Genomic DNA, 23,040 nt, shown 5'->3' on the forward strand with positions numbered 1-23,040 from the left:
AAACATGATGAGGTGAATATTTTTCATTAATCCTTTTGCTTTTAATATACTGTCACATCTCCTCAGTACACTTGCTCACCGAACTTTAAGGTACCTGACAGCGATGTTCCAAGTAACTTGGAGAACCTGCCACAGATCTGTGTATTTAGGTTGTCTCCACGTCTTGTGTGTCCTCATTCAACTCCATGGTGTTGAGATCAGGGCTCTGTGTGGGTTATACCATCTGCTGCTGGACTCCTTGATGTCTCTGACAGTAGTTCTGTGTTCTTTGTTCCCAATTTTGAACAAGTCAGACACCTCCCCGATGGATAAGAATCTGAACACAGAGAGTGTCTCAACCTTTTGCACAGTACTGTACATATAGAAGAACTGACAGGCCTCTGAGGATCAATACTTCCTGACGTCTCTTGTATTTTTACACATAGACAAATTTATTACGAGAGAGTGATGGCAAAAAGTGTTTTATCTCTTCTGTTGTGATAAAGTTATTATCTTACCATGTCCTGACACTTTTTTGAAGTTTATGCTCTGTATTCATGTCCCTGCTACAACTATAATGTGGATCTCTGTTTTTGCTCACAGGGAGTCTTTCCCCAACGACCTCCAGTTTACTATTCTGATGAGATTTACTGTCGACCAGACACAGACGCCCAACCTCAAGGTAAAGGATGCGTTCATTTTACGTGTGTGTGAGAGTGTGTCGGTGGAGTGATTGAAGGTCTGACAAAAGGACGGGCTGGATGGCAATGAAGGACCTAAGGCTGGAAATTCAAGGATGCTGTACCCATGGTAACTGCTGTACTGATGTGACCTCATGCCTGCCCATGCTGGCTCCGCTTCCCAAACCCCACAAAAACCCTGAATCCTGGGCTGTGATTGGTTTGCGATGATATGGAAACTCCTCTGGCTTTTTTGCTGTGCTTCAGTGTGGACACTCCCATCAAGCTCTCCTCCTCTAACTCCTGTTCCATCCTCGCACTTTTCTGCCTCCGTCTCACCAACCCTTCTGTCTGAACATCTTTCCTTCCCTTCAGTGTCTGCACTGTCTGCTCACCTTCCTCACCCTCTAATCTTTCTGTTGCCTTTTCCCATATCCTTTCTTTTCCTTTTTAACACTTTTCTTGGTTTTTCCTTTACCTTCTTTTGATCACTCTGCTTCTCTCCCTTGGAACTAGACTTGGGCAATGAAAGAATGATATCAGAATAACATCTTTCTAAATTTTCCCACCACAAATGTATCTTTTGTGAAGATTATTGTCCCTTTCTGACCAACACTGCAGCCTGAAGAAACGTGATCCAAAAACACTATGCTTGTTTAGAGTGTCTGACGGCTGAAATCACGACCTGACAGCTCAGTGCAGAGAAGGACAAAGCAGTATGGTGATATATGCATTCAACGTTTGTGGTTGATGCTACAAATATTGAGGACAGCTGCTTTACAGCTGATTTCTAGGATTTTTCTGAAATACAATTCTCAAGACTCAGATCAGTCAAACAATAAACTTTCCAAATCCAGATACTTTCCTTAAAACCATCATCAAAGGATGTCAAGACACTGTTGAACATTTCCGCAGTGTACCATCAATTGATGTTGGAATTCAAGGCATTACAGCTCTTTGCTGCCATCATGTGGCTTAAATATTTAAATTGCATATTGCCAGATATTCAGAATGATAAAAATTACAGTACAACCCAAGCAAAGTACCTTCCAATCATTTTCCTCCCCTTAAACTCCCTGCACCATCCTCCTCCTCCTTCTTCTTTTTGTCTCCCTCTGCCCTCCATTGTCCTCGTCTCCCTGTCTCTCTCCGTTGATTGACGCGGTGCTTCTCCTCTCTCTCTCTGAAGCCTGTGCGGAGCTCGTGTTGCGGGCGAGGCAGGGGAGGGCCTGGGGTAAAATTGTTCCCCCCCAGAGTGCGCCGCCACGCCTGCTCTCTAGACGAGCAGGCCGCAGCCTGGAGCCAGTCCTCCCAGGTCAGTGTGCTCCGGGGGGGAGCAATTTTAATGGCGCGCACGATGCTGCTAAGTGATTTGGAGGAAGTTCTGGTCCTTGAGGTGCATATGTAGAGAGACAGAGGAGGAGAAAGAGATAGAGGAACGGCAGGAGTCAGTTGTTGTGGCGTTTCTGAGCCTGTGGTGAATGTTTGCATTTTATTGGTTCCTTTGTTTTGTCATTTTCCATTGCTTCATGTCAACTGATATGTTTCTCTGTGTTGATGAACATGCATGAACATGAATGTACTTCGTTCTTCTCACATTGAATCATCTGATCTTCAGATCTACAAGAGATGCACAATCTACTGTGGCTGTACTTGCTGTCTGTGAACGTTGGTGGTCACGCTGTCATTGTGTGCTTGATATTTGGTTTCTGCGTGTATTATCACTTTTTGTGTATTTGCAGGTGGATATAGCCCCTTGAGTCTCTGTGTTATTGATTATTATCTAATGCTTTTTATAAATGTGTGTGTTGAAGGTAAAAGTGGCCATTCTGAAGTACATCGAGACGCTGACGCTACAGATGGAAGTTCAAGACTTTGTGAACTCTAGTGAGACTCGGCTGGCCGTCTCCCGCATCATCACCTGGACGACTGAACCCAAGAGCTCTGACGTCAGAAAGGTACTCTCTCTCTCACACACACACACACACATTTCAGACATTGATTTGAAATTTAGATATTTTACATTTCCTTAGTCAGCCACATTAAAACATTCCAACAGTTTGTTGCCATGCTAGCACCACTGCTATGATCTACAAACGTCCTTCTAAATGAAAGTTGCGTGTGTATGTTGTGTGTACCAGGCGGCCCAGTCGGTGCTTATCTCACTGTTCCAGCTCAACACACCGGAGTTCACCATGCTGCTGGCAGCTCTGCCCAAAACGTTTCAGGACGGAGCCACCAAGCTGCTTCAAAACCATTTGAAGAACTCTGGCAATGCTGCACAGGTAAAACGCACACGCACACACACACAGACACACATCAGCTCAACCAGTGCTCAGTGCTTGTGTTTTCATTTGTGTTACTAGTGAGGACACTAGCTTGTTAATGATTATACTGTGACGGTAATGCTATAATTCATTGTATGAACTTGATTTGTATTCAATTAATTTATTTTTTACTTCCACAGGCAACAATGGGCAGCCCCTTAACACGCCACACCCCCCGATCTCCAGCCAGCTGGTCCAGTCCAGTCACTTCCCCCACCAACACCTCCCAGAACACCCCATCACCAAGGTAACTTACACACACACAGCACCTTTTATTTAGTACACTGTCACTCTCTTTAAACTAAGTCAGGCACAGTTTGAGTTGACTTCCAGCACCTTAAGGTTTCTTCCACTGTAACTGTTTCTATTTAACAATGTAAGAACTAGTGAGGATATGGAGCGGAAACTCCAGCCAGCATCACAAAGGGCCCGTAGCTCACTCGTTAGCTCCTTCTTCACCTTATCCATGTTCAAAGAGCAACATGTGCTTCAAGACTACTTCTAGAGCCTTTGAATTTCTACCAATTGGTGTGTGGCCTCTGTGACCAAACCCTGGTGTTACCAATCATTTAATGAGCAGGATGGGCAACAATTTAACCACGATCACACCTGACAATGATTTCACAAGTAACATGGCTTCTTCTGTGAAGGAACATGATTGTGTGACATCGACATTTTGTAAGAAAAATGACCTAAATCTCCTTAGAGCATAATTGATGACTTTGTAGATATTTCATTCGTTTAACGGGTATTTGAATAGCCAATTCAACAAAAACAACTGAAACCTCTTAAACATGTGAAGTGTTCCAATAATTTTGCCGACAACTGTTTATATATCCGGACAGTTTGGTTAATGACAGTTACTAATGTTTTCCTCATCTTTCCTGTGCGGACTCAGTGCTTTTGACTACGACACTGAAAACATGAACTCAGAGGACATCTACAGCTCGCTGAAAGGTGTCACTGAAGCCATCCAGAACTTCAGCGTCCGCAGCCAGGAAGACATGAATGAACCAGTCCAGCGGCGGGAGGGAGACGAGGTAAGTGTGATGACTAGTCCCAATTACCAAGGGCCCAACATCACAAAATAATCTTGTGATCGATTGGATACTGATCACGACGCCTGTCAAAGCTTCCGCTACTCAGGGTGTCTCGCAGACCATTATGGCACAATGGGTCTTCAGACACACACAGAGCTGCTTTACTTCAACACTCTCATTGTTTCCTTTTCTTAGCTAAAACAGATACCTCTTAAATGGCAGTGTTTGACACACAACATTTGCCACAGCAGTAATAACTTGTCAGTTTAATCTGATATGATAAATATTGCCATGTAATACTCTGCAACAGTTTTTCATACTCAATGCTACAGGCACATTTAATTTGGAACTGGAAAGGTAAACAGCTTTGATACGGAGACATTGTCCTGTTTGGAGCATGTTTTCCAAGAATTACAGAAGCGAAAACACACAAACATAGTAACATAGTTCATGTATGTGACCCTGACATCTGTCCCAGCCCTCTCACTCCTTTTAAAGCGTATGAACTGGACGCCTTCATTAGGTATTTCTGGGGCTAATGACTTTGAACTGTATCCTCTACAGCTCCTGAACGATTTTATAAACTGAAACCTATCACTCTTAGTGTTTACATGAGTGCTAATCTCAAAGCCCTTCCTCGTTCAGGCCATATTTACGACTTTGGACATCACATGAGGTCTTATTGCAGCCCCGGCACCTTTAAAGGACATGGTGTGCTCAGGTCCAGTCCTGTGACCTCCTGACATTTTCCCCATGACCTGCATGTGAAATCTAACCTGCCGACATGTCAGCAGCATACCAATCTCAGAACAGCTGACTCATCAAAACTCAAACATCAGATATTGGCCTGCAGATGTTTTGAGTGTAAATATGAACTGATCAGCCACACTCATAAATATCAGTCCCCTAAATACGCCTGATTATTTTCATCAATATCCAAGAATTTTTCTCTGGGAAACCAAGGAAAATGTTTTTTTTTAAAACATCCCATTTTGAAATGTTAAATAAATTGATTAAAAAAAAGTTTTATGGAAAATAATATATATATATGTCATTATTTATTTATGCCAGATGAAAACTTGGCAGATGTTCATATAAGCTGATTTCTTCACGACACTGGAGAAAATTAGCACAAAAAGCAGTAAAGTACTTTATCAGTTGCTGTTTTTTTTCCAAATCTTTAGAATGATTTATTTGTCTCAGTCTATATAACTTAATGTTTACACTTCTTGGTTGTAGTTTTCAGTATAACAACAAAATGGACAAGAACTGAGATGCATTTTTTTAATCTTTTACTTTTTATCTGGATTAAATGAACCAAACTACAGACGTGAACTGAGAGACTGAACCCCAGTAACATCAGAGTTTATGTCTTGCAGAGCGGCAGCGGGACAGACAGCAGAGGATCAGACATGATGGACGGCGGCCGCATGGCTCTGGACAACAAGACCTCCCTCCTCAACACCCCCCTGCTGTCCTCCAGCCCCAGAGGAGCCCGCGATCACTTCTCCGATTCCCCGTTTAAACACAGCCGCAAAGACTCCAGCATGGACGACTCCGAGCTTCTCACCGACGGTACACAAACACAATCTGACAGAGAAACACACACTGCACAGCGCAACATAACGATATGAACCAAACGCCATGTTATTGCTTGTCCATTAACAGAGAGCAGTCAGGACCAGTCAGAGCTGGTGGCCGAGCTGCTGAAGGAGTTGTCGAATCACAACGAGCGCATAGAGGAGAGGAAGGCGGCGCTGTGTGAACTGCTGAAGCTGATTCGCGAGAACACCCTGCAGGTGTGGGAGGAGCATTTCAAGACCATCCTGCTGCTACTGCTCGAGACGATGGGTGACAGAGAGGTAGCCACACTCACATCAACTCTGTAATAACACTTTGTACAAAAAAAAACAACTCTATTTTTAACATGAATGGTTTCTTTTCACGCAGCATGGGATCCGAACACTGGCTCTGCGGGTGCTGAGGGAGATTCTCTGCAAGCAGCCCTGGAGGTTCAAGAACTACGCAGAGCTCACCATCATGAAAGCCCTGGAGTCTCACAAAGACCCTCACAAGGAGGTGCGTCTACTCACACACACACAAATCAGCGCCCTTAGGAATGTTTTTTAAAGAGGCGAACTTCAGAGCTTGACGAAATGGATAAAAGTTTGTTTTAAAGTCCAAATAAACAAACATCCGTGGGTTCATCTGCTCTGCGATTATCACACTTTTCTTTTCAGTGTCAATGTTAATTTCAATTGCGTTTCTTCAGGTGGTTCGAGCAGCAGAGGAAACGGCAGCCATGTTGGCATTGTCCATCAGTCCAGACCAGTGTATCAAGGTGTTGTGTCCCATCATCCAGTCGGCCGACTACCCCATCAACCTGGCCGCCATCAAGATGCAGTCCAAAGTGGTGGAGAGGATTCCCCGGGAGGGCCTGATGAGCCTGCTGCCAGAAATCGTGCCAGGACTCATACAGGTAACGGACTCAGCTGAAACTCTCCCTTCTGTTAAGCTTATACTTATCTGTTATGTTTCATATAATGGGTAAAACGAATGCTTCTCTTACCCTCACATGACCCACATGTTCATACACAAATCCTTTCCTTGGTCCAGAACAAAGGTTTCTGCAGCTCTGTAATCCATTGTATCTGCTTGAACAGGGTTATGACAACTCTGAGAGCAGTGTGAGGAAAGCCTGTGTGTTCTGCTTGGTGTCCGTTTACGCCGTGATCGGAGAGGACCTCAAACCGCACCTCAGCCAACTCTCCAGCAGCAAGGTGACCTGCTCCGCGAGCTTGAATACATGTAGTTCCCAGTGAATGTTACTGTGAAAGATCTGTTTTGACTTTGGGCGTGTGGGCAAGTTGAAATCTGTTTTTTCAAGAATTAATTTTATGTCCTTAAGCTAGGGTTTTTAATCCTGGAAGATGCCAGCCTGACAGCCGCAAAAAGTCAACTTATCTGTGACTCATGTCTCTGCTTCAGTGATGTACATTTCTCTGGCTGAAGCTGCCATTATGAATAGACAGTCAAATGTTATGGAGCATTTAAAACATAGGAGGTTTGTCCCTCATTGACACCTTGTGTCAGCCTCTAGAGACAGACATTGACATGTCCACTCTCTCTCCTCTCTTCTCTGTCCACAGCTGAAGCTGCTGAATCTGTACATTAAGCGTGCCCAGTCCGGCTCCAGCGGCGGCGAGCCCCCCACTGATGGCCTATAGGAGACACCGCGTCCTCCCACAGGGCGACCACAGAACTGCAACTCTTCCCACCAAACATGAGTCACCTACTCCCGTGCTTACATCCACACAGACCAACAACGAAAACATCCTAACACTCTCTCACATGAGCCAAACTGCTTACATCTACACGTACGCTTACACTCTGGACAGCAGAGTGACACATACACACAAACACAAAGCAGAGGCATACACAGTCCTCACACATCTACTGCCACACTGCAAGATGGAAGTTGTGGTGCAGAGGAGATGATCGGATATCAGACTTAATGACATGAAATTCCACCCAGGCTTGTCAGTAGATCACTGAAAGATGAAGATATGAAATGTCCGTCCTCTCCCCTCTCCATTATAACTCGAACACAACAGCATCTCCTCTGAACAACATCTTGATGTCAACAGGAGGAGGTGCATCTGCATGGTTCTCATCTTTCTAACCCGGGGGGGGGGGGGGGGGGGGTGTAATATTCATCACACAGCCCTGAGACGAATAAACCGGTACCGTCTATGTTTCCTTTGTGAACAGTGAGTAACTGGGGCCAGGCAGAAAGGAATGTAAATTTGCATTGTGTCATGGTTTGATTTATCGATGAGGTTTTACCGCAGCTGTTTTTAATATCTGGAGTTTTTTTTTTTTCTCTCGTGCACACACACACACACACACACACACACACAGGTTCTCTCTTTCAAAAAGGTGCTTATGAGCCAAAACAGGTACGACCGACCAACCCAGCACAGGATCTAATGTCTGTGGATCATGCCTGCTCATAGCTAATACAGTACATAGGCAGATCCCAACGTGTAGGAGGCGTCATGTGCTTGGATATGCATGAGACTAAATTTCAAAAGAACCTAACTTTTTATCCGGGTCCTGTTGACTGTCAGAATAGTGCGACTGAGGTTTTAAATTGATGTGAAAATGTCCGGCCCTTTCAGATATCGCCATGGTGTCGTCCATTTCTCCCAGCTCATCATGGATCAGTCCATAGGTGCGTGCTGCTTTTACTACATGAAGTATGACAGGACATGGCTTATTATCGCATAGTGGATATCTATATATATATCTATGTATCTATATATGATATTAAAAAGGATTACTCGGTTACAGTGACACCCATGGGAGGTTGCACGCACGCACCTGTGCCCATCCTTGTTTTTAATTTTTTTCTCTGCTGCGCGTGTCGTAGTCTGTCATTCTCTCGCTCATACTTATTTTTCTCTGCTGAGAAAATTGTAGAAATGTATTATTTACAGCTCTGAAAAAAACAGTTGTCACATCACCTTCTTTCTCTCCCCTCCGCTTCATTGTGTTTTTCTTTCCTTCCTCCTCTTGTAACATTCTAGTTTTCACTGTTGTGTTTCCTCTGTGCATTTACAAAGCTGTGCTTACAATAAAATAAAGAACTTGTACAGATCATGATAATCACTGCCTCTGGGATCTTTGAGCTGGGAATCAGTCCTGTGGTGAGACGCCGTAATTGGAGCCAAAACAAACAGTCGATCCGTGAGTGGACAGGGAATGTATCTGTTTTGATGGAGAACAATTTGTTCAAGGAATTTTTTAGCAGAAACACAAATAACATCAGGTGATTTTCTGTTTAGTCGAGCAAAGCCAGATACTCATCCACAACAATACCTCATTATAGATTTATGGAAACTGCAAAAGACATTTAGTGTTATTTTCTAGCATTTAACAGTCTATAGATGGATTAGTTGATAAAAATCAAACAAGTAAAAAATAAATTAAAAAAAGATAGTCTTTTCTCTTTAGTAGTAGATTTTGATTTAGTCTTTACCATGGAAATTAATATATACTGTTGAGCCATTTTGCCACACCAATTGAAAATTCCCTCCAGATTACGTACATTTTCAGCACTTTCTAATTTTCTGCAAATTTGGGTAATTAGGGGATGTTTTTTGAGAGACGATTCCAGATTCATTCACTAGACTGGCACTCAGTAGAGCTCAACAGAGCTGTATAGGTTCATCTCTGATCCATGCAGCTTCCTTCTAGCAAGTTTTGGGGTTATTGGTCCAGTAGTTTATTACATAAACTTTTTGTGTAGCAGAGGTAATAAAACTTTATCAAGGAAATGTCAACAACATTAATAATATTAAGAAACATAACAGGAAATTTAAAGTAGAATGAAAAAGTAACTTTTAAGTAAAGTAAAATATATGTAGTAAAGTAGATGATATTTTCTCTGAAGCGTGTATCAAAGCAGCGTATAATGACACGGACCGACACAAACACGATAATTTGTCCCTTTTCTTGTGTGCTTAGTTCCTCACTAAAATCAGCAGGCGCTGTGGCCTAGTCGGTAGAGCGTTGCTCTCCGACAAGAAGAACCCGGGTTTGAACCCTACTCTTTCCCATCTCCATACCGGCCACTCTTAAAATTGACTATTATTTGCAAAATATCTTGCACTCTATAAATGTAAATTAAAATACTTGATACATTTAAATTAAACTAATATAAATCCTAAAAAAAAAGAAAAACTGCGCGCGCAATTCCTGCGCAATGGGCTTCTGCGCAGAATGTGCGCTCTGCCATGAGATCGGACCCAGCTCCTGTGTCCATATTCCACCCATGGCAGCATAGTGGCGTGGGGCTGGCTCATCCCTGTGGCCCAGGGAGCCTGTTCTCCGCCGGGAATGTTCACACCCTGAAATGGCTGATAAAGTGAGCCTCCCCAGACATGCAGAGCAAAAGATAAACATTTATGTCTTAGGCAATGTGGATATTTGAGGAACTGGTGCTGAATTTCGTGCGTGCATCTGTCCGCATGGGCTGTAAATTAATGTGCAGCTGAGGAGGGTCTGAGACACGAGAACAGTCTGAGCTGTAGAACCCCTCCCCCCCGTCTCCCTGCAGAGTGCTGACAGCCTGGTCCCTGCGTCTGTCAGCAGAACAACTGGCAGAAAAACAGATCAGTTGTACCTGAGCTGAGGGAGAGACGTGGCTTCAAATGTACAAGTTGTGTTGCAATCTGACCAATGAACTCACTCATACTTAAGGACAATTTTGTTGTACTAGTTTTAGCCAACAAAAACATGGTACATTTTTCTTATTCACTTATCTGGAACCACTTGTTACTGCAGATTTTATTCTGTATGCAAAACATCACTGTAAACATATATGTTGCATTATTAAATAATAAACCGAACAACATTTTATAAAAGTTATTCAAACCTGCTTCAGCTGCAGTAGAAATAAGCTACCCGGATGTTAAAGTATCTAAATAATCTAAATTTCATGAGCTGATGAAAAGAAAGCTAGTTAGTTTTCAAATAATTCAAGGCAGACTTTTGAAAAAAAAATGTTAAAAGAGATATTCAAATATCACACAGGGATTCGAGTTTCCCAATATTCACATAAACAATGGAAGCTGAATAACGTTGACATTATATCTTAACATGTCTGAAAATGGTTGATAGAAAAGATCGCTGATTTCATTCTTGTTGATCTATTTCTTCTTGGTGTCCCTCCAATACGAGAACCACACGCCTGGTTAATTCTGCTATTAGTACTAAAGTAGATTTTCCTGATAATATACTCTTTAAATCCTGGATTCAGTTCAAGCTTCCAGAAAATTCATAAAACTAAGGACTTTAAGGGCCAGGCAATTAAACAATATCAGCACTTATAACAATATAATTTCATAAATAGCTACTCATGTCCCACTCAAGGGAGGGTGGATAGATAGATAGATAGATGGATGGATAGTTTTGCTGTTTGTGCTGATAAACAACATTTGAAAAAGTTTCAACCTTTACTCCTGAGCAAGAAAAATCTGTCTTTAAACTTTAAAAAAAATGTTATCGTGTAAATTTGATCTATCGACCCCTCGTCTTTATTGCCGGTACAAAAGAAAACACGTTTGCACCATGTTTGCACCACGAACGGTCTAGATCTGTGTATGTGTGTTGACGTCTGCGTGCACCCCGAGGCGGGTCTTTTCCTGTCGAGCAGAAATAGCTTGTGCATGCGTGTTTCAGTATGTTCGTGTGCACCCCGCGCAGAGAAACTTCTCCACCCGGACACTTCCCTTGACTGTGCGCCGCGATCAGGGTCCGATCTGTGGGTAATAATTGACCCGGAGGACGCACAGGTCTGCAGACGGGTCAAGGAGGACGGGGACGGGGCTTGTGTTCGTGTTCTCCGCGGACCTGAAGCGGACATGAGCTCCGGCGCGGATCCTCTCAGAAGCGGGAGTCTTGTTTATTTGTAGCCGCAGCTGGTGTGTGTGTGCGCGGGGGGGGGGGGGGGGGGCACGATGTTGTTCTGGCAGCCGTACACTGAAAACTTCCGAGAGGAAACACAGAGACACGGAGTCAACTCTTACACACGGTACGATCACGAGTGTGTGTGTGTGTGTCACATTATAGAACATAGCCACTTGTTTTGTTGTGGTTGTTTTGTTTGTGCGACTTGTGTTAAAGTGTGTAGCTCTTCCTTGTTGACAACGTGTCTGCAGCTCTTGAAGCTGCAGCCACACTGGGACACAATGACGGCAGCTTGGAACTCCCTGATTGGCTCGTCCCCTCGCACCGGGGCACGGGAGGCGGCCCCCTGATTGGCCGGCCCGCGTCCTGACATCCTCCCTAGCAGTCAGTTCGCCGAGGGGGAGCCATGTTGATGCCCGCTCTTGTGTCAACCGCTGCGCCTCGGGTATGGTTAAAGGACTCGGAGAGTCGGAGCCTGCTGCGGTGATTCCCGCACCGCGACGCGAAGAGGAGAGCGGCCCGGGGACGGCACGGGGAGTGCCCGACACAGAGTAGCGCTTCACCGCACACTTGATCCGGAGCCAGTGAAGTTAATGCTAGATAGCTTGTTAGCTAGGTTGGCAACAGCTGTGAGGACGTTGCGTGTGATGCGGCGTGTGGACTGAAACCTCTGGCCGGGTTCCTATTTCGTGGAGCTACGTGCTACCCGCTTCAACACTGTGTCCTGGCGGACCGCGGCTATGCTGAATTAACGCCACTTGCCTTTGTGACGCTAGCTAGCTGTTAGCTAATGTTAGCATGCTGATAACTAGCCCGCATCTTCAGTCACGACCAACCTTTTTTAGCTGAGCGGCCGCTAGCTTGTTGCTTGCTGCGTAAAGACTCTCTCGTCGGTCGTGGAGCAGCGTGTTGCGTGACAAACCCTCCCCGAGCTGGACAATATGGCTATACACCCAGTCTCTATGGAAAGCTACCAGTTTGCCTGTCTAGCTTGCCAGGGAGCGGCTAACGGGCTAGCAGCGTAACTTCCCCCCTCCCCTCACGGCGTCACCCACAAGCTGCGGAGCCCACTTCCTCGCTAGCCGACCTCCTCGTACCTGAAGCAAGCTGGCGGCCCTCCGAGTAGAAGCCGAGGACAAGGAGCTCGGCCCGATGGCCTGGGTGCTGAAGATGGACGACGCCTCCATCGAGTCGGGGCTGGTGCACGACTTCGATGCCAGCCTGTCCGGCATCGGACAGGAGCTGGGGGCTGGAGCCTACAGCATGAGGTCAGAGACGAGGGTCAACGCACCGAAGCCAGCTTGTTGGCAGAGGAGAACAACACACACAAACACACTCTCTCTGGAAGTATTAATTCCACACATCCCATGTCTCTGTGTGTGTTATACCCTTTGTACTGGCTGTGATGGCCTCTCTTTGTTTTGGGATTTGGAGTTGAGCAGGGAGCCATGATCAGTGCTGAAGATTAATTTCTCAGAGACCCACACTGAAGTAAGGGGGGGTTTGAAGTGTGTGTGTGTTAAAAAAGGGAACCACAGTTTGGTTGTTTGTTTCGAGATAACACTGAAACAGTTATCAGAATAGGTCTCTCTGGCTTTGTTTCTGTTGATTATACCTGTTTATTTTTTACTCAGTCTTTCATTGAATGTTGTTCCTTGTGAATCAAGAATCTTCTCCAAATTTCGACAGGGTTTTGTCACTGAGCAATTTGGCAATAATTGCACAACAGGGGCCCTGATTAATTGTCAGTGATATAAAATCATAACATCTGCCTGAGATGCTCAAATTTGCGCTTCTTAATAGGTTTGATGTCAGTGTGCTGACATTTTCATGATATCCAGCTATTGTGCAACACATGCTTTGTTTTTTATACAATTACTGTAACAATGAAGCATGAAGTAGAGCTCAGCCAAAATAAAGCCTTTCTATTTGTGGCTCTATATATATCTTTTTTAAATAGCGGTTTTGGTCCCCGAAAAATCCATCTCTATTTCTAGCTTTAACTTGCACCCCAGCTAAAAATGTGTTCTCCAATGATGCATGGATAAAGCACCAGTGTCTGGTGACCCACACTTTGTTCGTTTCAATATAACACTGACAAACTCTGCAGGAAAGGCCCTGGTTTGGACTCTCAGGCTTTTATCAGAATAGGTCTCCGACTTTGTTTACGAAGACCTGAGGTGTGTGTGTGGGTTTCTGATGATTTTAAACATTTATTTATGATTTCACACAAACCTCTTCATCTCATGTTTCCCTCTCGAGTCTGAGATTCCAGTTTATTTCCCACACATTTTAAACCCTATTCACAGATCATCAACAAGGAGTCCTGAGTTGACTCCTTGTTGATGATCTGTTAATGATTTTTTTCAAAAATGTCTTCTATCTTGAGGTGGTTAAATAATTACTCTATTGGCATCAAACCAGTACTGATGTAAACCACCTGCTCCATTAGTAATCCGTGGTATGTGTGCATCTAATTTTTTAGTGGTTTTGGGAGGTGTTGAAATTTATATGACGATGTCAAGTAGTTCCCAGACTCATTCAGCCTCCTTGACGATCTGCATTTATGTGCTTTTATCTTAGTGGATGTCATTTTGCGTCTCCTGTGAGAGTAAACAAGTTTACTGGTACTCAAGTGATGGGTTGCATGTGTTTGTCAGTTAGTGACAAGTTTGCGTCTGAGTTGGTTGGTGTCCCTGGCTGCATGAGTAGTGTTATCTGAGGTGCTGGGCTGGGTTGCTGGGCATCAGGGTCAGCAGTTGGTCGGAACAGAATGTTTCAGCGGAGCCACGTCCTCAGATTTCAGGAAGCAGAGGTAGTTTTCCTCGGGGCTCAACGTGGTCGTGACACCCGGACTGGCGCTGTCTAGACATAGAAAACACACAGGCGGTGATGAGTGAATACATCTAGCTTGCTGCTGTTTAAAGGAAGGTGCTGCAGGATTGTCCTGAAATTGTCACGCTGTTGTTTTGTTTGGCTCAGGTTTAAAAAAGCATGATGAGTTGCCAGAAAGTTTTCAAGGTAATGAGAGTCCATGATCTGCTTGTCTTCTGAGTGGTTTGGATCCTTTTCCTGTACAGACACTGAGATCTACGCTCGTGCACAATGTGCCCTCATTGACACTCCTGCAGCATTTGTCAGGGTGAGCTGAGGACAGGTTGGTTGTCTAGAGTGGCTGCCAAGTGTGAGAGATAGTATGTGTCAGCAGCTCAGGCTATCTCTGGGTGTTTTGTTCATTAATCCTACAGCAGCCTCATGCATACGTAATTCGAGAGCCATTTGATCGATAGGGAGTTCGCATCACTTATTCTAAAAAAAGCCATCCATTCAATAATTCCACACGATGAGAAGTATTTCCCTTCTGAAAGTGGTGAATGCAACAGTGTAAACTGCACAAACCACCTAATGTATTTTGTAGAAATAATTGCATAGTTGAAAACAGGAACATCCAGTCTCTAGGAACAAAGGCGGGGTCTCACTTTGATTTCAGGAGGTCACAGTGATTATGAAGTCATCAGGATGAATCCCACATGATTCTGGAGTTTTAATTAAAGCCTCAAGCTTTTAGACAATTTCAGACACACCGCAATTCAAAAGGATTGACGGGTCAAAATTAAACACATTTCACGAACATTAAGCGCGATATAAAAAAGTTTAAGCTTTCACAATAGTTACTTTCTCTGGGGATTTATTTTTTCTCTGCCTGTCACTCCTGCATCATCTCAAAGCTGACGTGCTGTTTTTTTGTCTTCTCTGACTCTCTTTCTCAGTGATGTGCTGGCTCTACCGATTTTTAAGCAGGAGGACTCCAGCCTTCCGACCGAAAGAGAGACCAAAAACCCCCCATTCCAGTATGTGATGTGCACCGCCACCTCGCCTGCTATCAAGCTGCATGACGAGACGCTCACATACCTAAACCAAGGTGAGACACACTAGTACTCATTAAAACTGATTTGATCTGGTTTGTTTTCATGCAATCCGTCTCTGTTTTATCGGGCTCAACACACCCATTATTTAATTATCACTTCCTGAAGAGGCACAGATGTAAAATAATTTCACTTGGGGAACTGTTTGCTCCTTTTGATAGTTTTTGCATTTTACTTCCTGGGACCATTTGGCTGAAAAGGAGGTTTTATCTTCAGTCACTCCCACAAATCAAACAAAGCCTGTACTCGTTGAAGAGGCTATTGAAGTACAAGGGAGATATTACTTTTCTGTTTCGACAGGTTTCTTTATCGCTCTTGATCTTTGGTTTTCTCTCTCTCAGGCCAGTCTTACGAGGTGCGTTTGTTGGACAACCGGAAGGCAGAGGAGTTACCAGAGCTAAACAACAAGATGGTGAAGGTGAGAGGATCCTCTCAGCTGGAGGAAAAACTTTTACTTTTTACGTCAAGAACACTTTGTACCTAAATGTGTGTGTGTGTAGAGCACAGTGCGAGTGGTGTTTCACGATCGCCGGCTGCAGTACACAGAGCACCAGCAGCTGGAGGGCTGGAAGTGGAATCGACCTGGTGACCGTCTCCTTGACATCGGTAATGACGCCTGGCGAGACTTGTTTACTTTACTCATCCTTTGTGTGATTTGGAGATTAAATGTATATGTGCTTGTATGTGTCTTGTTTTTTGCGGGACAGATATCCCTATGTCAGTGGGTATTGTGGAGCCGAAGACTCACCCCTCCCAGCTCAACGCTGCAGAGTTCCTGTGGGACATGAACAAAAGGACTTCTGTTTTTGTGCAGGTACATCCTCACCCACACAAAACACACAAACCCACCAACACACGCTCTCTGCCATCTGTTGGGTGTGCCACTGAATTTCCACATCAAACACATATTTTGATCTCCTGTCTGCAGGTGCACTGCATCAGCACAGAGTTCACTCCCAGGAAACACGGCGGAGAGAAGGGCGTTCCCTTCAGGATCCAGATTGACACGTTCGCCCTGGGAGACAATGGAGACTACACAGAACACCTCCACTCTGCCTCCTGCCAAATTAAAGTCTTTAAGGTATGCAGTCATCCTCTCACAGGGGAAATCTCTCCACTGACTGAAATGTTTTCTTTGCCACCCCATGCGTCAGCCCTTGCCATCCCGTGTGTCAGCCCTCACAGCAAATATATCTGTCCCTCTGCTGCATGTTTAGCCCAAGGGGGCGGACCGAAAGCAAAAGACAGACCGGGAGAAGATGGAGAAACGCACAGCTCAAGAAAAAGAAAAGTACCAGCCCTCTTACGATACCACTATCCTGTCAGAGGTCAGTATCCACCTGCTATGGACTGTCTGGCTTCACAGACATAGGTCTGTAGCTCTTACAAGGCTGGTGTATTGACAAGCTCTCAGATTCAATTTGAGGACCCTGACATTTTACCCTTGTACAACAGAAGAATCGCTGCACACATTTATCTCAAACATGCAAAGATTTATATCGGCCCCATGAGCCGGTTAAGTTTGTAAGTGAGTTTTTTGTGGGTTGGACAGACAGTAAAGGTGTAGCTAGGATCCACGATGTGAATTTTTTTTCAAACACATTTTATTGTTGAACTTTAAAAGGTTAAAAAGAATACAAAAGCATGCATAGATTTGATAAACACTAGGTTTGGACAGATGTGATAAAAAGTCCACACAGTTGATCTTCTTTTTAAATGTTTTTATTATACCTGCCAGCTAAGGAACGGTCCAGACTCAGGCCCTTCTTCAGCATCAACCGGTGTGCGGACATTTTCAAAGTTAATATTCACACATTTTAATGGGGGATTTGATTTTATAACTGGGACACACAGAGGGAAGATGTTCTCCAAAAGGTTTGTAGTGTGTCCACAACCCCACATTTGTTATGGGATATCCAAAGTGAAGCGCTGAAACCGTACTTGTATGATACAAACATTTTCCTCAGGTTACTCACTGGATGATGGAGTGTGTGTCTCCTGTGTGTTTGTGTTGCTGGCTGGCTGGTTAACCTCTGCTGTGTGTCTGTATGTAGACGAGGCTTGAACCCATCATAGAGGATGCGGGTGACCACGAGCTGAAAAAGTCCAGCAAGCGGACACTTCCCGCTGACTGTGGCGACTCCTTGGCCAAGAGAGGCAGTGTAAGCACTTCTCCTCCACTCCTCCCCATCACTCCATCCACAAACTAAAGCTTGTAGGCACTCATCTGCTGGGAAAGAGATGCCATTAAACCATGTACCTGACATAATGTGGGGTGGAGATGGTGCAACGCTAAATTCCTACCACACCCCTGAATATTCCTCAACCCTAAGCCACTTGTTTTTGTGTAGTTGGAGTTGGCCTTTAGTAATAGTTAACATAATAAGTCACTTTTGAGAGGTTTTGGTATCACTGAGTATTTAGATGTGCATGTCTTTCCTTAGTGCTCCCCGTGGCCAGACAATGCCTACGTCAGCACCAACCAGGCAGCTACTCCCTCCTTCTCCTCCACCCCGCTGTCCACCTACTCAACCTCCTCAGTACCGGACAGGTAACTGTGTTTGTGCTGCTTTTGTGAGTGAGTGTGTGCGTGTGTGTCCACATAACCTAAGGTGAAGACGTGTGTTAAGGTTGGGGTTGGTGTGTTTGTTTTAAGAGTTAGATGTTTGTTGGACTTGTCTCTTAATTGTTACATCTTTTCTTCTAGTGACTCGTCATCTCCCAATCATCAGGCCGACCCCACCAGCCATGGCAATTTGGAGGTTAGTCTGCACTTTAAACACACAAACTGTTCAAGAAGGTAGAGGAAGTTAAAGATTCTTTAAGAATTAAATATATTTCGCAACATAGAAATATTTTACCGGGGTATAAATATTAATTTGTATTAATTTTGGCATTTTATTTAGTATAGAGATAAAAAAGGAAATAACCAAAATATGCAGCTCCATTTACGTCAGCCATGAATAGATCAATGTTTAACATGATGGCTGATGATGAGTGGGGAAAGTAAAACCCAGATCTGTGTGTTGAATTCCTCTGTGTCTCTTCCCTCTACAGCAGCTGAGTCCCACTGCATCCATACAGGACGCACAGAAGTGGCTGCTGAAAAACCGCTTCAACTCCTACACACGACTCTTCTCTCACTTCTCAGGTACACACACATTGTCCCAACATAATAAAAACATCTGTGAAGAGAAAACAGCAGTGGTACTAGTGACTCCTCCTCTCTCTTTGCGTAGGTTCAGATTTGTTGAAGCTAACCCGGGACGACCTGGTCCAGATTTGTGGGCCAGCAGATGGGATCAGACTCTACAATGCACTTAAATCCAGGTGTGTAACTCTGCGTGTTTGTGTACCTGCAAAAGCAACTGAGGGCCAGTGTATTCATTTCACTTTGTGTGTGTGTGTAGGTCGGTGTGCCCCAGGCTGACGGTGTATGTCTGTCAGGAGTCTCCTCAGGAGAGCCCCCTGCTGGAGAGGCATGGCAGTAATGAAAATGGAGAGCACAGCATCTCCTCTAATTTACGAGGTACAGATAGAAACACTTCCTCTATATCAAGTAGATGTGGTATTTGAATGCTCTGAATTTTAAACCTGTCTCTGTTTGTGCGCAGTGTACCACGCTCTGTACCTAGAGGACCTGACAGCTGCAGAACTGATCCGCAAGATGGCGTGTGTGTGCAGCCTTCCACTGGGAACAATCAACCAGGTGTACAGGCAGGGTCCTACAGGCATTCACATCCTGCTCAGTGACCAGGTACAGACACACACAAACACACACACACACAGACAGGCCCTTTGCCTCTCCCCTAGCACTCTTAGATGTGAAGGGCTCTACATTAGCTGAAACGTACAATTGAAAAAGTAAAAAAGAGAAAACTGAGGGATACTTAAAGCAGTCCACTCTCAGCAGGGAAACCATCATCATGGAAATGAATGACTCTACACGCACTCTGTTTTCAAGATATATATATATATATATATATACACACACACACACACACACACACACACACACGTGCTCCAAATTGATAATACGTTGTCTCTTTTGATGTTAGATCTGATGCATGTATTATTTCAAGTTTATTAAAACAAGTGAAGGGTCAAGGATTTAATAAGTTCAATTTAAGTGGCCGGCCTTCGACACATGAATTTTTCTTATACCCCTTTTGCCTTTAAACAAAAAATATAGTCAGCTGTTCTTCAGCTGTTGAACATTGATGTTAATATCTGCGACAGCAATTCAGTATTGCCCATGAACGTAAAAGTCAAACTGAAGTGGATGAGTTGAGAGTAAATGGCTGAGACAGTCTACTCTGTAGAGAAAGATATTAACTGTTTTGTACGATCTCTTATCAGGAACAATGGCGCCACTGTCTGTAGTGTCACTCACACTTTGCATGTCATTTACAGTCCTCCCTCATACACAAAATGTTGAGACTGTGCTTTCATCAGAAAGGTCTGCCAATGCCAAGAAACCCATTTTTTGACAGTGACGATAGATGACGCACCGATTCACTTTGTCTGTTTTGTCCTTTACAGATGGTTTACAACTTGCCAGACGAGAGCAGTTTTCTGATCAGCACCGTCAAAGGTGAGCTAATGAAGCAGCTCTCTCTATCACTGTATAGCTGCTTTCAGACAGTTATATCGCAGTACCATGCGACACAGAAAAAGAAACTCAAAGAAAACAAATATAGAAGTCACAGATGAAGATGTCCAGGGAGTTTGTGGTGATGAGAACCTACAACGTTGTCAGGTTGCTGTAAACAAGATCACGTGATCTACACAGTGTTAAAATACCACTTCCTGCCTTTGTCCGTTGCTGTTGTAAACCTGTCTGTGCAGAGCCCCACCCCCCACCCCCGCTGTGTTTTGCATCTGTTAAATGCAAACTCTGGCTAAACTCCGTACCCAATTCTTCGGATTTTACCCGGAGGTCATGTTTGAAACAGCTTGTTTCACACAAAGTTAAAAATTAAATTAATGAATGCACTTCTTTCTCCTCCAGATGAACTAGGCGAAGGACTCCATCTAATCCTGAAGTAATGATGAGTACGGATGGCATCACTGAAACTCCACTCTGTCTTGGAGCAGAAGCCTCCCTCTGACCCTGTCTCAGCACCTTCTACTTCCTCCCTCTCTCTCTTTCTCTCTCTCTGAACGACGGCTCCATGGAAAGCAGAGAGACTGCGTTAAAGCCATGCAACTGTTAGAATCTGACATGGGTGTGTCCACTGTTTCATATTGAAAACACTATTAACGGAGGAGAGTTAAAAGAGGAGAGACCGGGGGGGAATATGGGGTTTGGGGGAGTGATAACAATCTTTCTATGTATTTTGATTTTATTATCTTATTTTTTTTGTCTTTTTATATGTTCTTTCGTGGGGAGGGAGTGGGAGGCCCCGGGGAGAGGGGGGAGTGATAATCTGGCTGACAGGAGGAGGAAAGAAAGCAGAGTTTCCTTATTGCTCGTTGCCCTTCCTTCACGACGCGCACAACCAGCAATAGGCCAGTATTTGATAACCTGTACTGCTGAACAGCATGCGATCTCGACATACTAACTTGCTAAAGGAGAATCCCAGCGTACTCTGCTTGTTTAACATTTTCTCTGGCTTGTCTTAGAAACTGTGTCTTGATCCCTGAGCTCGGTAACCCCTGAAATATCCCGGCTGATTTTATGGGAGAGGGGCGGCAACTTAATTTTTTTTCTGTCATGATCTTTGTCAAATGGACTGATTTCAGTGACTCTTGCCACATTTGTCATCTCTCTGATGATGTCGCATCACACCCAGCTCTACACTCTGTGACTGTACGTCCTGTCTGGTCTGAGCTTTTACTGTTTTTAGTTGATCCTGTATTTATGGTTGGGCTGTTGTTATTGCTCTCACTGACATTTATCTGGTGCCATATCAAGTTGTTAGCTCCATCTTTTACTCACGTTCACACACACACACACTGAGCACATTCATGTCTTTGACTCCTCTGCTTTCTGTGCTGACTTTAAAACACTGGTTCTAGAGTAGCGAGGGTTCACGTTTTCTGGAATCGCGCGCTTAAAAAAAGAGAAACAAACCTTGATCTAAGATGGACGTGCAAAGTAGAAACGCCTATCCAGAAACTTCCATTAATGTGGACCAAACACGTTTCATCTTGAAAAGATTTTTCAATAGGCTCTGTTTATCTCATTCATAAGAAGAATTGGTCTGAAGGTGAATGAAAGCCTCATCTTGTAGAGCTGCTTGTGCACACATACAAAATAATAAAAAACCCTCCATTCCAGCATCTGCTCTTCAAATAACAAGCCACCACGCAGACGACTGGAAGAAACCCATCAGTGCTGCCACGGGTTTCTACAGACTTGTATGCTAGAAAGTCACATCTGCTCCACGTCCATCGCGTGTTTTTAATGTAGCCCAACACAGGAAGTACAGGTTATGTGTTTTGAGTGCCCTTTCTTTGAAAAATGACAGTAAAACCTCTCACACAGGTCGGGGAGTAGCAGGGAGGAGCTGTCGGTTTAGTTGACCCTCTTAGTTCTGGTGCCCGATGTCTGGTTTTGAAGTGCATTCAGTTTGCACGCCTTTAAGCATCAGAAAATATGTGTGTGCGTATCCTATTTTGTTCTTACAAAGCAAAGTTAATTATGTCGGTAGTTGTCACAAGCTTTTTTCCCTGTTGGAATAATGAAACTGTGTTTAAGTTTCCTGTGTAGTGACGAGCATGTGGGAGACAGGGGAGGGAGGGGGGAGGAGCTTGGTCCTTGGTGTGTAACTTCTCCTTAATTTCCAGATGTTAGAGACCAAGCCTGCACTGAAAAATCACAAAACTAAAGCTTGATGTGTAGTGTAGTCCTACAGCCACACCCTCTTCTTACCCACCTAACGAGAAGGAGAAAGAAAAATAATGTTTAAAAAGCGTCTGTTTCTGTCTCACGTCGCACCAGAGCCCAGGACTCCTGTGGCGTTTACAAGGACGCGAGCTCCACGGCACAGTGAAGCGTTCATCGACTCAAACACATAGTGAGAATAGAGTGGATGTGATAAGAGTCAGGAAATCTGTGGCGAGCTGTTCTCATCACCTGACAGCCTGACCAATCGTCTGTCTGGGTGAGCGAGCGAGTGTGTGTGAGTGTTTGTGAGAGAGAGTGAGCAGGAGAGGTGACCACTGTTTCTGTACAGCCTAATGTCAATGATGATGCTTCTCATTGCACAGTATCGTATGCTGGACGTGTACACAACCACGTGCTGGGAATAAATGATTTCATAACTTTCTCTGGTGTCTCGTTGCATCATTACACAAACTGATTTATTATAAGAAACATGTATTCAAGACTAGATCTGTTCATGTGTTATATGATAGATATTCTGACTTACTAGATGCTGCTGAGTTCTTTTGTGTTGCAGACAGTAGCTTCTGGTCATTACTCTCTTTGTTTTGTAAAACCCTACTTTTAAACTTCATCTTCCCATTTTGTTCAAGACCTGTTCTAAATGTGTTTCTAAGTCCAGATAACCTAGATGACATCATCTGAATTATTGTGTGGGAATTATTAATCTCCCTCCAAAGCTGTGGAAGACAATTGGTCCAAAGGGATGAATACTTTTCTTCATTG

General features: G+C 44.1%; 2 protein-coding genes across 5 annotated transcripts in view; both read left to right on the forward strand.

The window, feature by feature from the left end:
- The window catches only part of clasp2 (cytoplasmic linker associated protein 2), a 50,068-nt gene extending 41,382 nt beyond the window's left edge, over nt 1-8,686 (forward strand). For both annotated transcript variants that reach the window (XM_062409372.1, XM_062409373.1), the window contains 11 exons: nt 583-661; nt 2,474-2,617; nt 2,801-2,944; nt 3,127-3,233; nt 3,885-4,026; nt 5,406-5,601; nt 5,695-5,888; nt 5,977-6,105; nt 6,299-6,505; nt 6,690-6,806; nt 7,176-8,686. In XM_062409372.1, coding sequence (XP_062265356.1) covers nt 583-661; nt 2,474-2,617; nt 2,801-2,944; nt 3,127-3,233; nt 3,885-4,026; nt 5,406-5,601; nt 5,695-5,888; nt 5,977-6,105; nt 6,299-6,505; nt 6,690-6,806; nt 7,176-7,253 — 1,537 coding nt within the window. In that variant the 3' untranslated portion in view covers nt 7,254-8,686. The remainder of the gene's footprint in view (nt 1-582; nt 662-2,473; nt 2,618-2,800; nt 2,945-3,126; nt 3,234-3,884; nt 4,027-5,405; nt 5,602-5,694; nt 5,889-5,976; nt 6,106-6,298; nt 6,506-6,689; nt 6,807-7,175) is intronic.
- A 2,828-nt stretch (nt 8,687-11,514) lies between these two features.
- ubp1 (upstream binding protein 1) lies at nt 11,515-22,698 on the forward strand. Of its 3 annotated transcripts, XM_062409375.1 has the most exons (17): nt 11,566-11,623; nt 11,751-12,767; nt 15,270-15,421; nt 15,767-15,843; nt 15,926-16,031; nt 16,133-16,239; nt 16,354-16,506; nt 16,643-16,753; nt 17,480-17,587; nt 17,870-17,976; nt 18,133-18,187; nt 18,483-18,576; nt 18,665-18,755; nt 18,836-18,954; nt 19,040-19,182; nt 19,968-20,019; nt 20,437-22,698. In XM_062409375.1, exons 2-17 carry the CDS (start codon nt 12,652-12,654, stop codon nt 20,472-20,474), a joined length of 1,629 nt encoding a protein of 542 aa, XP_062265359.1. In that variant the 5' UTR covers nt 11,566-11,623; nt 11,751-12,651; the 3' UTR covers nt 20,475-22,698. The 3 variants fall into 3 exon arrangements, with proteins under 3 accessions (XP_062265360.1, XP_062265359.1, XP_062265358.1); XM_062409376.1 differs by lacking the exon at nt 11,751-12,767 and having other exon boundaries at nt 11,515-11,623; XM_062409374.1 differs by lacking the exon at nt 11,566-11,623 and having other exon boundaries at nt 11,659-12,767.
- Nucleotides 22,699-23,040: the final 342 nt, after the last annotated feature.

The sequence above is a fragment of the Platichthys flesus genome, chromosome 17 (genome assembly GCF_949316205.1).
Source record: "Platichthys flesus chromosome 17, fPlaFle2.1, whole genome shotgun sequence".
NCBI lineage: Eukaryota > Metazoa > Chordata > Actinopteri > Pleuronectiformes > Pleuronectidae > Platichthys > Platichthys flesus.